The following is a 16,423-nucleotide window of genomic DNA, read 5'->3' on the forward strand; positions in this document are numbered from 1 at the left end:
GATTAAAATGTTTTCACGAAAACATTGGAATAATTTATGAGTTCATAACGCACCTTGTTTTCACGCTTCCACCACCATTATGAAAACAATTTAAAAGTGGTTAAATTAAAAATATCTTTGTTTACCAAGAAAGTGCAGAAGAAAGTGTGTGCGCCAAAGGAAATGAACCCTCGCAGGAGACTTTTCTTCCCCCACAATCATTAAGATCATCCTCCAGAGACATAGTGGATAAAAGATTCCGCAGGACTCTTGACTCCGTAATGTGGCGCTCGAGAGGGACACTCTTCGTCACATTTCCATTCGCGCCCACCGTTTGGTCGGTGTCCACTTGTCCACATCCCAATCCCACTCGTGGGGGTGATGCCGCGAGAAAAAAAAATAGTTTCCCCGGGAGCTGCTTCAATTATTTTAATTTTTAATTTGAAAAGTTTCGCCTCCTCTTCATTCACGGAGCACTTTGAGTGGTATCCCCAACAACGAGACCATCGGCTAGCAATAATTATTATTCGATCTCGAACTGTGAAACGCTTATTTTTGTTCCAGCTTTGCTTCAATAGTTTTGACAGCGTGATTTATTCGGACTTTTTTCTCTCTCTCTCTTTATTTACAGTGAATTTGGCGAAAGTTAAAGCGGAAAACTGTGGCCAGGAGGAGCTGGCACGATGTGCGAGGCCGTTTCAAGTGCTTCAGTCCTCCACGGATCTGTCGATAGCGACCAAAAAGGAAGAGCTGGACAAAATATGCCCGTAAGTTTGAATAATAATTAGTAGTTAATTGAAATAAATCTTATAAAAGACAACACCAAACGAAACATACTTGAGGCTACCGTGGAGTTTGTGTGTGTTTTGATTACATTACTATATTTACACAATAAGTGGTCAGCTGTGGCTCTTCAGCTTTAGTTTGCTCTTCGTGATTTGAACACTGTTCATTTTTATAACTTTAAAAGTTTATGATTTATCATTTTTGATAAAAAAAAATGTTAAGAAAACATAACCAAACCTAAAACTTACTTGAGCTTACAAAAAACTAAACCAATCCTTGAATCAAGGGGTATTCAGAAATAGCACAATCGTCCCTGAATTTCAAAAATTTCTCTTGAATCTTCTGGTCCAACATTTTTACTTCTGCTAATTCATGAACCTCACTTGATCTTGTCCAGCCAGGAACATCCAAAACCATTTTGAGTACCTTGTTTTGGACACGCTGGAGCTTCAATTTATAAGTTCTAGTGCAACACTCCCAAACAGGTACTGCATACTCAATAACGAGGTAAATTATTTGTTTGTATACTGCTAACCCAGCATCAATGTTGAATAATCCAGAAGCAATACCATTCAGAAAAAAACCCTGCACGATCTCTCCGAATGATACCTTTTGCTAGATAATTTTAGGTATCAAACCATCATGCCAAACACTCAATCAAGTTGCAAAAAAATTATTGAAAATATTGGCTAGATGTTAAAAGAACTGATCCATATGCTTTTTTTTTTTTTCAATACTAGATTTGGTTTTATCCAGAAATCACACATCACACATGTTCCAAGTAAATTGCTCTAAAATATCCTGTACCTATTCAGACTGCAGTCCCAATTTTCCCCAGTTTGTGGTACTTAAAGATTAAACTTAAAGATTATTTGTTAATTATGTTTCATTCAATATATAATCATCTGTAATTTTACATTGATTGGTATCATTTTATTTGTTGTTGCTTCTGTATTTATTTTCGAAGAAATTTGTCAAGCTTTTCTAGTCATGTCCAACAAAAAAAATATATAGAATAATTATATTTATACAAGACTTTAGAAAAGTAAAGTAGGTTTTAAAAGACTTTTCGAATTTGACCCACATCGGATCAAAAAATTGTTATTCATTTAAAATCCGAAGCACAACAAAGAACAACCAAAATCCATTTATAATTTTATTTAGGCAATCCTTGTTTAGATTGAAGTATAGATTAGGGTTTGTTCAAATATAACGTTCAGAGATTTTCGGGATTTCTCTGTAATGTCCTCTACAACTTTCCCGAAGAGAGTATGGTGCTAGCTTGCCCAAAAAAAAAAGATATACAGTGAGTTCAAAACTCGTCTAAAACGTGTTTTTTGCTCAAAAATCACGTTTTAGACGAGTTTTGAGGACGCTTTATCTACTATCAGGAGCAAGTTAGCGCCATACTCTCTTCGGCAAAGTTGTAGAGCACATTCCAGAGCATTCGAATATGAGTCCGGTTTGGTATAGCATAAATCGTGGATTTGATAAACATCAATATCCAACAAAAATATTTTCCCCACACATATTTATATGGAATGAATCGCTTTGAGCAATGTGAGGACTAAACCAATCGGTCCCAAACTTTGGGGAGTTATGAAGTTAATTCAATTAAATCCGGATCACAGCAACTGCACAGAAAGTTTAACTCCATGTTGCGATTTGACAGCTCGATATGTTGGTTGCAGACAATTAGTTTCTAGTTAGGCTTTAACGTGAAGACTTCCATCATTGTCATGATTTTTCGTTCAAAGATATAAATTTTGCGTCGCTTTCAACATTTTGACAAAATTTCTTCAACAAGTTGTTTAAAATAGTGCCCTATACATGCTGATTCCTTTTGGTAACGATTACCCCATTTCTTGTAAGGTTATGGGAATCGTCATTAATCAATGATTGCCAACTAGGACGTTAATGACTGTGCCACAAAATTGTATAAATTTTGAAACACAATTGATTTAGGTCAAAAATTCTTTCAGTGGCTTCAAGAAGGCAACAATCGGCACATGTTTATTCCTTTTGGTGCTGAAATTCGTTAAATTGAATTAAATACAGAATATTTTTGATTCGATTTTGATATTACACCCTAATGAGTCAAATAGCTATCATCATCATATCATAACTTCTTAGACCACCCTGTTTAAACGATGGATTGTGATGGATTTGTCATCGTGGAAATGCAGATAAAAAAAATAGTATTTTCGAGAGGTAGATTGTTTTTCATTGATTCATTTCAAACAAGTTTATTTTGATAGAATATTGTGAATTATCGGAGATTTATTTTTTCATAGCTAACTGTTTGATACTCAAATTTATATCAACTTTTTTAATATTCGAAGGTCTTGTTGAGCAATTTTTGTTTAACAAAAAACTTGACTTTTCTACAACTTTTTTCAGTAATTTAAATTTTTTATTGTCTTCCTATAAAATTTATTAATTTCCTGTCATCCTGTCAAGTTACAAAAAAATAGACCGCCAAGCCCAGAGCAAAACAAGCTCGTCTGCAGGCGGAGATAAGTTATTGATACTTAAAGTCCATGAGCTCGATTGAACAAATGTTATCGAGATTAAATCAGAAAAGAAGAACATATTTTAAAAGCTTAATTTCTAATTAAGCTTTCAAAAAAGTGTCGATTAAAAATGGGTTTAAAATGTCAAAATACAAATAGTTTAGCTATTGAAAAATAAAAATTATGAAAATATTGAGAAGATAATATTTGACTTTCAAGGAAGCCTTGAAATTTGATGTACACCGTGAAATGCCGCGAAACTCAAAATAATCGATTGTCGAATTTCCTTTGAGTATATTTCAACTTTGATTTTTAAATTCAAACACTTCACATGAAAGATTGGTGCGCTGGAAGTGGGGACGCGAAGTCGTGATTATGCAGGTTATTTTTTTTGTGTGCTTTTGTGTCGCTGTTCGTATGGGGTGAGTGATTGTGGTAATCGAATAATAGCATGACTTACTGAATTATTTGTGTCTTGAGCGTAATTTTCGTTGAGTAATTGGTGTTTTTAGTGATTTTTTTTGTGATCTTAATTAATTGTTTTGTGATTTTCAAATCCCTTCCTATATCATCGTTGATCGGAAGGCACGGCGTCGGGTAAATTGTGTATAATTTATTCGAATAAGGTTTTATTTTTAATGGTAAAAAAGCCATTTCTATATAATGATCGAAAGACGCACTGACATTTTGGATTAATGAATATTGGAGTGAAATAATTGTGTGTGAGTGACTTTGTGTGTTAACCAGAAAGACCTTCCCATAGCATCGTTGCTCGGAAGGCTCGCCAAAGGGTCTGTTATGAAAGTCCTACCCATAGCATCGTAGCTCGGGAGGCATCGAAAAGCCAATACCTTATCCCACTAACCCAAAAAAAAAAAAATAATCACGTGATGCTTGAAGGAGATGCTGTGGATTCAACGGTCTCAAGCGGTATCAACAAGTATATAGCGAAAAACTGTGTGCTTGATGAGTCTGCAACTTCAACTATCGGACTAACATTCCTCCCTTTCGTTGAACTGCAGGCTTCTTGGGAGGGCGCCGGTATTGACTAATAAAGTAGGGATCTTCAGAGGTTAAACAGTGATCGGATGGTTGGCTCTCACTGATCATTTTTGATTCATTGTTTAACTTCAGCTGATCTGTCAATAACGGAGTAGCAGCTCATTGGCAGTCATCCATTCTGAAAAGTCATTCTTTAAATATAGCTTAAAAAGTTTTATGTTTGATAAACTTTACTCATAAATCAAACATTATTCAAGGCTTTAAGAAACAGAGTAATTGATGTCGGATTTAATATTCTTCAAAAAACTGTGATGGTGATTTCTACCACTACAACATTGAACAAAATAAAATAAAATCCAAACGCAACCTGTAAAAATTTAATCATGTTAAAATTGCACAAAAAAAAACAAAATAGTGGAAGGGGGGGGGGGGGGGTGTCCAACAAAACGTGACGTACTTTTCGAGGGGGGTTCAGAGCCAGCGTGACAAAGTGTGACATAGGGGGGAGGGGGGGGGGGGGTTAATTTTGGCCGATTTTAGAGTGACATACTTTATGGATGACGCCAAATTAAACTGGATTTTTGGAAGCAGTGGTAAAAAAAAGCATCGCAAATTTTAATAATTGCAGATAATTTGTTGTGAACTTCTAGTTTAAATAGATAGTTTATATAGAATAACGTCATTCAAAGCTTCAATGAAACAAAACACAAAACAGCCTATTTTGCTATGAATATATTATTTTAAACGACGAGCAAATTGCATATAACGTCAAGAAATCAAAATAGGTATAGCAAATTAAGTTTTTTTGTGATAAAAAAAATATGCCTATAGAAATAAAGTAAGCATTTTGCAACGCTTATAAGGCCGATGCAAATATTTAAAAAAGTTTTTGTCCCTCGGCCCTGGCCGCGGTCAAGGGGGGGGGGGGGGGCAAAAAAATAAAAAAATATAAAAATTTAAATAACAAGCCATAGTCTTCACATTTAAATGAAAAAAGTGTTTTAAAATGCATTTTACACTAGTTCAGTTGTTTTGAAATCATTAGTTTTCAAAAAATCTAAGATCTGACAAAAACAGAAATTGTATCGAAAAAAAAAGATTTTGCATCGAAAATTTTCAAAATATCTTAAGATTTTTTAATAAACCCAAACATGCTAAAAATGATTTTAAACGCAGGAGAATGTATTTTAATTTGATTTCAGTTGGTTGCACTTGAATTTTCATTGAAATTTTGAAGTTTATTGTAAACATATTTTTTTTGCCCCCTGATTTTTCGGGCCAATTTTGAAGGGGGGGGGGGGGGTGACAAAAACTTTTAAAAATATTTGTACCAGCCTAATTATTATAAACAAATTGATTGTAAACAAAAGTCGTTGTTGTGAATCTTTTTGTGTGCAATGTTACAGGGATTGAACGAAACATTATATAGAAATTCCTTTAGTTCACATACTGAAATGTATGTCACTAATTTCTCGGTGTGGCAGATTTTGATTTAAGAGTTTTTATGAAGGAAAAAAATCTTAAATTTATAAAAACTTTAAGATAGACACAGACACGCACGCATTGGTTTTAGTATGTTATCAAATCGTAATTTGAAAATAATTATTAACAAATATCAAACATCCTCAGCAAACAGGCTGCTTAACTGACAAACAATTCTTATTTATGTCAACGCAATAAATCCCACCTCCGGCGCTAATCGCTGCGCAAATTCTCGCCAAATCCTTGCTAACAAAATGCTAGCACGTGGCCCGGGAACATACTTTTTAATCCTCTTATAAACATCACTGCACTGCAAAATTCAAAGCCACTTCCTGCTCCTGCTCAGGAAACAAAGTCATTTTTGTCATTTTACTTAAAACCGTGTTATTATTACCGGCGACAAACTTTTTAATAGTTGCACCAACCAACCTCAACAGGGCAAACAAGCGATTATAGCCGTCACGTTAGAGCATAAACATAATTCCTTGCCTTAATCATTTGGAAAAAGGCGAAAAATGAGTTTCGTCCTTGCCACAACGGCTCTCAACTTCCGGGCCCGGACATTATGTGTGTTCATAAATCTCCCAAACGTGACGTTGAGGTCCGTTTTGGCCTGGCTGGTGGTGGACACTATTTTTTTCCTGACTTCTTGTAGTCCTCTGTTCTGTCCGGCCATCGAAGGGTGGTGGTGAGGCAAAAGCCCCTCACTTGCATAGGAAGTAGTTTTTAATGTTTCAATTTATTTCTTGAGATGGTGCGATTTCTGGGACGGGGTAAGTTGTGCTGTTAGTTAAATAAAAGTTTTTTATTCTCTTTGGAGAATGAAATAACAAATGTATTTGAAAAATCTGGCTGCTCTACGATTTTGTAGAAAACATGAATATTTCCTGAATATCATAGTTAAAAAAACAAATTTTGAAAATTACTTTAGCAAAGTCAATTTCTGCTAGTTGAACACTATTCCTACTAATTTCCCCATTTTTTCATCTCTCCTCCCCCCAGTGACCTAACAACCGGCCTGCAGTGCATCCGCAGCTACACCCGCCGTTGCATGACCCTGGAGCAGCGGGATCGTTTCAACAAGCTCTACAATGGCACCCATCAATTCGTGCGCGATCTGTGCCGTGAGGGTCCCTACCAGAACGAGTTCCTCTCGCACGCCCCGTGCCTGCAGCGAGTCAAGCCCGACTACGAGGTCTGTGGCCGGAAGTACCACAACACGGTTTCGGTCATCACTCAGCAGCAGCACCACCATGAACATCACCAGGCCCGACACGAGAGACATCACCAGCAGCAGCAGCAGCTTCAGAACCATCACACGACCGACGGTCGGAACGCCGAAGAAGACGTCCGGACGGTGTGCTGCTCGTTTATAGAGTATCTGGACTGCTCGGAGGGGGCGGCCAAGAAGACGTGCGGAACGGACACGGCACGGTTCACGCGGGGCTTCCTGGATAAGATGTCGTCGACGCTGATAACGGTGAGTAGTTTTGGAGAGTTCATAGAGTTACCTACGGGCGCATGTATTGCGTGTGCATTAGTGTGGCTCACGGATGTATGAAAAAGACAAAAGTGACCGGAATTTTGTAGCATTATAACCCCAGAAGCTAGCCTCAAATTTACCCTGATAACCATATTGTAAAAACTGAAATTTTGAAAAGTTTTACAAAAATACGTAGTTTTGTAAATTTATTGAATATTTTCAAAAAAATATTGTAATTACATTCGAAATGTATGAAAAAATCCCGATCGTTGATACCCACATTGTAAAAACGGAATTTTTGAGTATTTATTCGAAAAAAACGTAAATTTGTGAAAATTTTGAGTATTTTCTAAATATGTTGTTATTACATTCGAAATGTATGAAAAAATCCCGATCGTTTAATACCCATATTGTACCAATTTAAATTTTGACAATTTGCCAAACTCGCAAACAAAGCAAAATTTGATAATCTGACGATCTGCAAACAACTGCAGATAAACAAACAAAGCAGACAAACTGTCAAACTTGCAAAAATGCGAGTTTGTTTGTTTGTTTGTTTGTCATAGTCTAATACCTCCTTCAATCGTGGTAGAATCACTCTGCACTAATTTCGAATGCTGGATTATTAAAAAAATATCAATAAAATTATCTAAGCCCAATCTCACGCACACTAGCACGCCATTTGTTTTGCAGGCCGGTACAAAATTTAAACTCAATATTTTTCGTGTATGAACACTAGCGTGGCTCACAGATATATGAAAAAGACAAAAGTGTTCAATTTCGAACGCCTCGACCGGAATATTGTAGCATTATAACCCCAGAAGCTAGCCTGAAATTTCGAGCGCATTTGGTTAATGTTTAGTTGTTCCAAGTTGTAAAGAAATTTAAAATTTAATTTAATTTACTTATTTTCAACTTTTTAACTCTTCTTCGAGAAAATATTCCAATGCCTTATATTTTTTTTCTCAAAATAGAGGCAAATTTTTAGAGCACGTTATATTTTTTTCCATACTCCAAAAATATCCTGTAACTTTTCGGGATCAATTCCTAGCGTTTGCGATGTTCTATAAAGTTGTTCCCCGGATCAAAACCTATAAGAATCCTGAGAAGAGGAAAAATTAATGGGATTTTGGGAAACTTTCTCTAAAAAGAGGTTAAAAGTAAAAATTTCCCATAGGTAATTTTTTTTTCCGACTCCGTGGCTTAATGGTTGCGGCTTCCGCCTCGAAAGCAGATGGTTCAGGGATCCAATCCCGGTCGGTTACCTTGAAATTTATGAATATGGACAAAAAAAACCTTTGAGAATCAGGTGGGATTCGAACTCACACCTTTGAATTGATGGTCTGGGACGCTAACCAGTCGGCCATCATGAAGTTAAGCTCTAAAACTGAATTGATCCGCAGTGGCGAAATAATGTCACAAGTTATAACATATCAAACTATTATATAACTACTAACACCGTCTCAAAACAGCCCAGGGTCATCTCATATACTCATGAACTGGACGAGGGAGTCGTGGATTGCCTGGCCCGAGTCATCTGCTTTATCGTTCTATGTCTGTACAATTTCGGAAGAAATCGTTAGCCAGAGAAAGGTATTCGCTTCAAAGGTTCTTGAGACATATGGTGGTTACTAACCGAACCGTCTCAGTTGAAATATACTGTGGTCATGGCCAAGCCCTGCCAAGACGGGGGTTCAAATACATACATACATACATACATACAAAATTTCCTATAGATAATTTTTAGAAGTTCCACACTAACTTCAAGTCAATGGTGGAAGTACTAAACCTTAACCAAATGCGCTAAAAATTTCAGGCTATGTTCTGGGGCCATATTGCTACAAAATTCCGGTCGAGGCGTTCGAAATAAATAAATATATAAAAAACACTTTTGTCTTTTTCATATATCCGTGAGCCACGCTAGTGTTCATACACGAAAAATATTGAGGGTAAATTTTGTACCGGCCTGCAAAACAAATTGCGTGCTAGTGTGCGTGAGATTGGGCTTAGATAATTTTATTGATATTTTTTTAATAATCCAGCATTCGAAATTCGTGCAGAGTAATTCTACCAAGATTGAAGGAGGTATTAGACTATGACAAACAAACAAACAAACTCGCATTTTTTGAAAGTTTGACAGTTTGTCTGCTTTGTTTGTTTACCTGCAGTTGTTTGCAGAATCGTCAGATTTTCAAATTTTGCTTTGTTTGCGAGTTTGGCAAATTTTCAAACATGAAAAAGTGCTATTTTCGTTGTTTGTTTGTCATAGTCTAATAACTCCTTGAGCAAATTTATTATAAATTTAATAATTGTACTGTTTTGATTTGGATGAAACTTTGTGTTAACTTTTTCTATGACCAAAGAAGACCTTTTGCATCATTAATTCGACCAAACAAATCTCCATTCAATTTTGACCGCTGTCCATACAAAAAGGCTACTAATATATTTAAAAAAAACTGTATCTTGAAATCAGATTTTATCTTCGACTTGGTGTGTTTGGCAAAAAAACTAGTTAGGCCGCTGTAAATATTTTTTGAAGTTTATGGCCAAAATAAAAGGGAGGGGGAGGCAATAAAGAGTTCGTTCAAATATAACGTCCAGAGATTTTCGGGATTTCAGACACCACCAATACCCAACATACGTATTTCTTTATGTTTGATTTTTTTAATATGTTTTAGAGTACTAAAAACACATCTTTGCGTCAAAGTTAGTGATGATGAAAAAATACTGTTTTTGTTAAAATATAGAAAATGTGGACAAAATATATTCAATATCCTTTTTTTAAACATTTTTATATAAAATGTTCCGTTTTCGAGTTATAGTTACTTTAAAATAAAAATGTTCGAAAACGATTTCGAAAAATCTTCAAAAAAGCACCTCTAAAAAAATTGGAACGTGTCAAATTTGGTGGTGTAATATTCACACTTTTATGACGTAATATTACCTCAATTAAGGCTGAAAAAATGCAAAACCCTGCAATAGAGGAGAATTTACCCATGTTTGAGGTAAAATTACACTTTTTCAGCCATAAAAGATGTATCCATTCCCAGATGTATTACTACTACGTTTTTTTAACTGTGTAGCCTATTTTCATTGAATAGATCAGAAAATTTCGCAAAAGTTTCAATTTTTTACATTGAAAATCGGACCAATAGTTCCGAAATATTGACTAGAAGCCCCAATCGTAACATACAACATTGCCGAATACACCAAATCGATCAGAAAACCCCTTTACCCCAAGTTGGTTCTTTACAAAAATTCGATTTGGTGTCTTCTTCACAGTTGTTGGTATTTATGAGGAATATTCAGAAAAAATGACACTCGAAAAAAAAATGCGGGTTGTATTTTTTGGAAAAAAAAAATAGAAATCTTACTCAAAATTTCAGTTTACTGCAGCTTTGAATGAATAATCGAATTTGCAAGCGAAAATAACTTTTCAATAATTTTGATTAACCGTTTTCGGGATATGGCCACTCAAGTTTCATTTTAGCAAAAAGTTGCAGTTTTGATTTTTTAAATAGTGCTTATGAGTAGAAACCATTCCAAAACATCAGTTTTTGATAAGTTCAGAAAATTTCCAAAAAAAAATGTCTGAGAAACCATCAAGATTGGACCTCTAGTTGCTGAGATACTGGGGATAAAAGAAAAACTAACTTAATCCACCTATGTGGACGGTGCCTTCCTCACTTTTTACCAACATTTGGTGATATTATGAGTTTGGACACAAATTCTATCTATCTTCTATATGTATACAAAATTTTGACGGTTTTGTTCGAACGCGAATCAATTCAACACGGAACGTCCGATCGAGGTGCTCTTTGTTGCGTTGGGTTCGTATGGTAAGTTCGTGAGTGCCAAAAAGTTACAACATTGGCCACTCTGGAAACGATTCCGGAAAATTTGCAGATTGTATGGGAAAGGTTAAAATCAAGTTTTGATCACAGGAGGCTGAATAAGCAAAAAAAGTCAAAAACTTCAACAAACGAAAAAAGGCAGAACGAACTTTGTCAGGCAAGGTTTGTTTCTCAATAAAGAAATAGTTAAATGTCACTTACACAGAAAAAAATCAATTCTCGTAATCGTGAATTAAGTTCACGAATGTGAGAACCACGAAGGAATTTATTCATGAGTATGGTGCATTTGCACTATAAACGTGAATATATTCCTTCGTGGTTCTCGCATTCGTGAATTTAATTCACGATTTCGAGAATTGGTTTTTTTTCAGTGTAAGCGGTCATAACTTGATACTCAGCGTTGTCAGATCCTCAATGTTTTGGACTCATTAGAAAGGTCTTCCGATTACCTACCCAACGATGGGTTGGATGATGGATCCGGACATAGTTTACATACATTTAAGTGAGATCCGGCATCAAAAAAGTACATAAATATCACTTAAGTGGTCATAACTTGAGACAGGGTTGCCAGATATTCAATGTATTGGACTCATTGGAAAGGTCTTTTGATTACCAATCCAACGATGGGTTGGATGATGGATCCGGATATAGTTTACATACAGTACATAAATATCACTTAAGTGGTCATAACTCCAGACAGAGTTGCCAGATATTCAATGTATTGGACTCATTGGATCCAACGATGGGTTGGATAATGAATCCGTACATAGTTTACATACATTTAAGTGAGATCCGGCATCAAAAAAGTACATAAATATCACTTAAGTGGTCAAAACTTGAGACAGGGTTGCCAGATATTCAATGTATGAGACTCATTGGAAAGGTATTTTGATGACCTACCCAACGATGGGTTGGATGATGGATCCGTACATAGTTTACATACATTTAAGTGAGATCCGGCATCAAAAAAGTACATAAATATCACTTAAGTGGTCATAACTCGAGACAGGGTTGCCAGATCTTCAATGTATTGGACTCATTGGAAAGGTCTTTTGATTACCTATCCAACGATGGGTTCGATGATGGATCCGGACATAGTTTACATACATTTAAGTGAGATCCGGCATCAAAAAAGTACATAAATATCACTTAAGTGGTCATAACTTGAGACAGGGTTGCCAGATCTTCAATGTATTGGACTCATTGGAAAGGTCTTTTGATTACCAATCCAACGATGGGTTGAATGATGGATCCGGACATAGTTTACATACATTTAAGTGAGATCCGGCATAAAAAAGTACATAAATATCACTTAAATGGTCATAACTTGAGACAGGGTTACCAGATTTTCAATGTATGGGACTCATTGGAAAGGTATTTTGATGACCTACCCAACGATGGGTTGGATGATGGATCCGTACATAGTTTACATACATTTAAGTGAGATCCGGCATCAAAAAAGTACATAAATATCACTTAAGTGGTCATAACTTGAGACAGGGTTGCCAGATCTTCAATGTATTGGACTCATTGGAAAGGTCTTTTGATTACCAATCCAACGATGGGTTGGATGATGGATCCGGACATAGTTTACATACATTTAAGTGAGATCCGGCATAAAAAAGTACATAAATATCACTTAAGTGGTCATAACTTGAGACAGGGTTGCCAGATCTTCAATGTATTGGACTCATTGGAAAGGTCTTTTGATTACCTATCCAACGATGGGTTGGATGATGGATCCGGACATAGTTTACATACATTTAAGTGAGATCCGGCATCAAAAAAGTACATAAATATCACTTAAGTGGTCATAACTTGAGACAGGGTTGCCAGATATTCAATGTATTGGACTCATTGGAAAGGTCTTTTGATTACCAATCCAACGATGGGTTGGATGATGGATCCGGATATAGTTTACATACAGTACATAAATATCACTTAAGTGGTCATAACTCCAGACAGAGTTGCCAGATATTCAATGTATTGGACTCATTGGATCCAACGATGGGTTGGATAATGAATCCGTACATAGTTTACATACATTTAAGTGAGATCCGGCATCAAAAAAGTACATAAATATCACTTAAGTGGTCAAAACTTGAGACAGGGTTGCCAGATATTCAATGTATGGGACTCATTGGAAAGGTATTTTGATGACCTACCCAACGATGGGTTGGATGATGGATCCGTACATAGTTTACATACATTTAAGTGAGATCCGGCATCAAAAAAGTACATAAATATCACTTAAGTGGTCATAACTCGAGACAGGGTTGCCAGATCTTCAATGTATTGGACTCATTGGAAAGGTCTTTTGATTACCTATCCAACGATGGGTTCGATGATGGATCCGGACATAGTTTACATACATTTAAGTGAGATCCGGCATCAAAAAAGTACATAAATATCACTTAAGTGGTCATAACTTGAGACAGGGTTGCCAGATCTTCAATGTATTGGACTCATTGGAAAGGTCTTTTGATTACCAATCCAACGATGGGTTGAATGATGGATCCGGACATAGTTTACATACATTTAAGTGAGATCCGGCATAAAAAAGTACATAAATATCACTTAAATGGTCATAACTTGAGACAGGGTTACCAGATTTTCAATGTATGGGACTCATTGGAAAGGTATTTTGATGACCTACCCAACGATGGGTTGGATGATGGATCCGTACATAGTTTACATACATTTAAGTGAGATCCGGCATCAAAAAAGTACATAAATATCACTTAAGTGGTCATAACTCGAGACAGGGTTGCCAGATCTTCAATGTATTGGACTCATTGGAAAGGTCTTTTGATTACCTATCCAACGATGGGTTGGATGATGGATCCGGACATAGTTTACATACATTTAAGTGAGATCCGGCATCAAAAAAGTACATAAATATCACTTAAGTGGTCATAACTTGAGACAGGGTTGCCAGATCTTCAATGTATTGGACTCATTGGAAAGGTCTTTTGATTACCTATCCAACGATGGGTTGAATGATGGATCCGGACATAGTTTACATACATTTAAGTGAGATCCGGCATCAAAAAAGTACATAAATATCACTTAAGTGGTCATAACTCGAGACAGGGTTGCCAGATCTTCAATATATTGGACTCATTGGAAAGGTCTTTTGATTACCTATCCAACGATGGGTTGGATGATGGATCCGGACATAGTTTACATACATTTAAGTGAGATCCGGCATCAAAAAAGTACATAAATATCACTTAAGTGGTCATAACTTGAGACAGGGTTGCCAGATCTTCAATGTATTGGACTCATTGGAAAGGTCTTTTGATTACCTATCCAACGATGGGTTGGATGATGGATCCGGACATAGTTTACATACATTTAAGTGAGATCCGGCATAAAAAAGTACATAAATATCACTTAAGTGGTCATAACTTGAGACAGGGTTACCAGATCTTCAATGTATGGGACTCATTGGAAAGGTATTTTGATGACCTACCCAACGATGGGTTGGATGATGGATCCGTTCATAGTTTACATACATTTAAGTGAGATCCGGCATCAAAAAAGTACATAAATATCACTTAAGTGGTCATAACTCGAGACAGGGTTGCCAGATCTTCAATGTATTGGACTCATTGGAAAGGTCTTTTGATTACCTATCCAACGATGGGTTGGATGATGGATCCGGACATAGTTTACATACATTTAAGTGAGATCCGGCATCAAAAAAGTACATAAATATCACTTAAGTGGTCATAACTTGAGACAGGGTTGCCAGATCTTCAATGTATTGGACTCATTGGAAAGGTCTTTTGATTACCTATCCAACGATGGGTTGGATGATGGATCCGGACATAGTTTACATACATTTAAGTGAGATCCGGCATCAAAAAAGTACATAAATATCACTTAAGTGGTCATAACTTGAGACAGGGTTGCCAGATCTTCAATGTATTGGACTCATTGGAAAGGTCTTTTGATTACCTATCCAACGATGGGTTGGATGATGGATCCGGACATAGTTTACATACATTTAAGTGAGATCCGATTCGCAACTCTGACACTTTTTTATACGTAACTTTTGAACTACTTATCGGATCTTCAAACAATTCAATAGTGCAGTATGGGGCACCAAACCGAATCGAATGCAACTTATTTGACTCAAATCGGATCAGCCAGTGCCGAGAAAACTTGGCAAGAATTTTGAGCACCAAGGGGAATACGCACACACATACACACACACACACAGACATTTGTTCAGTTTTCGATTCTGAGTCGATAGGTATACATGAATATAGGTCTACGAGCTGTTTTTCAAAAGTTCATTTTTCGAGCAGGATTATAGCCTTACCTCAGTGAGGAAGGCAAAACAAACTGGAAAATTTGAGTTTTCTAGGTCGCACCCAAACAGCTCCTTTTTATAATGTCAGTATCTCAGTAACGAATTGTTCAATTTCAATGTTTACAAATTAAACATTTGTGAATTTTTCTTATTCCTTCGAAAAAAAAAATTAAAATTTTGGAATCGAAGCTAACATTTCAAAAGTACGTTATATTGAATATATTTTCAAGTCTAGAATTTTGATAGAAAAGATTAAAGCTCGATTGGTAGTTTAAAAACGAACTGTCGGTAAATGTTGCTTGAAACATCTTTCTGCTTATGCGCAAAAGTATGCAAAGCTTTAGGAATTATTTGTATCCTCCTTTAATAAAAATTTTAAATAAACAACTGCAAATCGCCTCAAACTGCAATCAATCAACGATCTAATTAACTTCTTATGCCAATTTCTTCCTCTACTCACAGATGTACTGCGAAGACTACTACCGCTCGAACAAGTGTCCCTCGACACAATCATCAGCCGCGAGCCAATCCTCCAGTTCCCTGCTGCTACTAATGCTGATGGCCCTCCTCGTGCCAACGATCCTAACCCAACTAAACACGTGGTACTCGGCAACGGTCAGCATAGTCCGGTTACGATAAAGTTTAATAAATTGACGTGAACAAAAAAACAAGCTAAACAACAAACCAATCAACTACTCATCTCAGCTCTACTCAGAAATTAAGTTCAGTTCAGTCAGCTGTTAGGGTAATTGATTAAGTTTAAGGTGCATGCACACCCCTCCTGATTAAGCCCGTAATGGGGTCGACCTCCCATCAAACGCGCAAGAACGCACGTGTTGCGTAACGTGCAGTCAAATGTGTCGTTATCTACGCGTTACGCGCCAAAAGGTCTCGAGCAATTAGTATTAATTAACTTATTGTGCGGAATTAGTTGCTCTCTCTTGTTTTCTAATTTATCTTGACCAGACATCACCACAGAAGAAGTTGAGAAACTGGGTCAGGG

At 36.4% G+C, this 16,423-nt stretch overlaps 1 protein-coding gene across 1 annotated transcript in view; it reads left to right on the forward strand.

Annotated features, from left to right (window-relative positions):
- Nucleotides 1-16,423, forward strand: part of LOC120416208 (uncharacterized) — an 84,961-nt gene that overhangs the window by 68,007 nt on the left and 531 nt on the right. Inside the window, exons 2-4 of the mRNA XM_039577899.2 lie at nucleotides 611-746; nucleotides 6,765-7,242; nucleotides 15,883-16,423. The exon at nucleotides 15,883-16,423 is cut by the window's right edge and continues 531 nt beyond it. Of these exons, the coding sequence (XP_039433833.1) occupies nucleotides 611-746; nucleotides 6,765-7,242; nucleotides 15,883-16,059 (791 nt within the window). The 3' untranslated portion in view covers nucleotides 16,060-16,423. The remainder of the gene's footprint in view (nucleotides 1-610; nucleotides 747-6,764; nucleotides 7,243-15,882) is intronic.

Source organism: Culex pipiens, chromosome 2 (genome assembly GCF_016801865.2).
Source record: "Culex pipiens pallens isolate TS chromosome 2, TS_CPP_V2, whole genome shotgun sequence".
Lineage (NCBI taxonomy): Eukaryota > Metazoa > Arthropoda > Insecta > Diptera > Culicidae > Culex > Culex pipiens.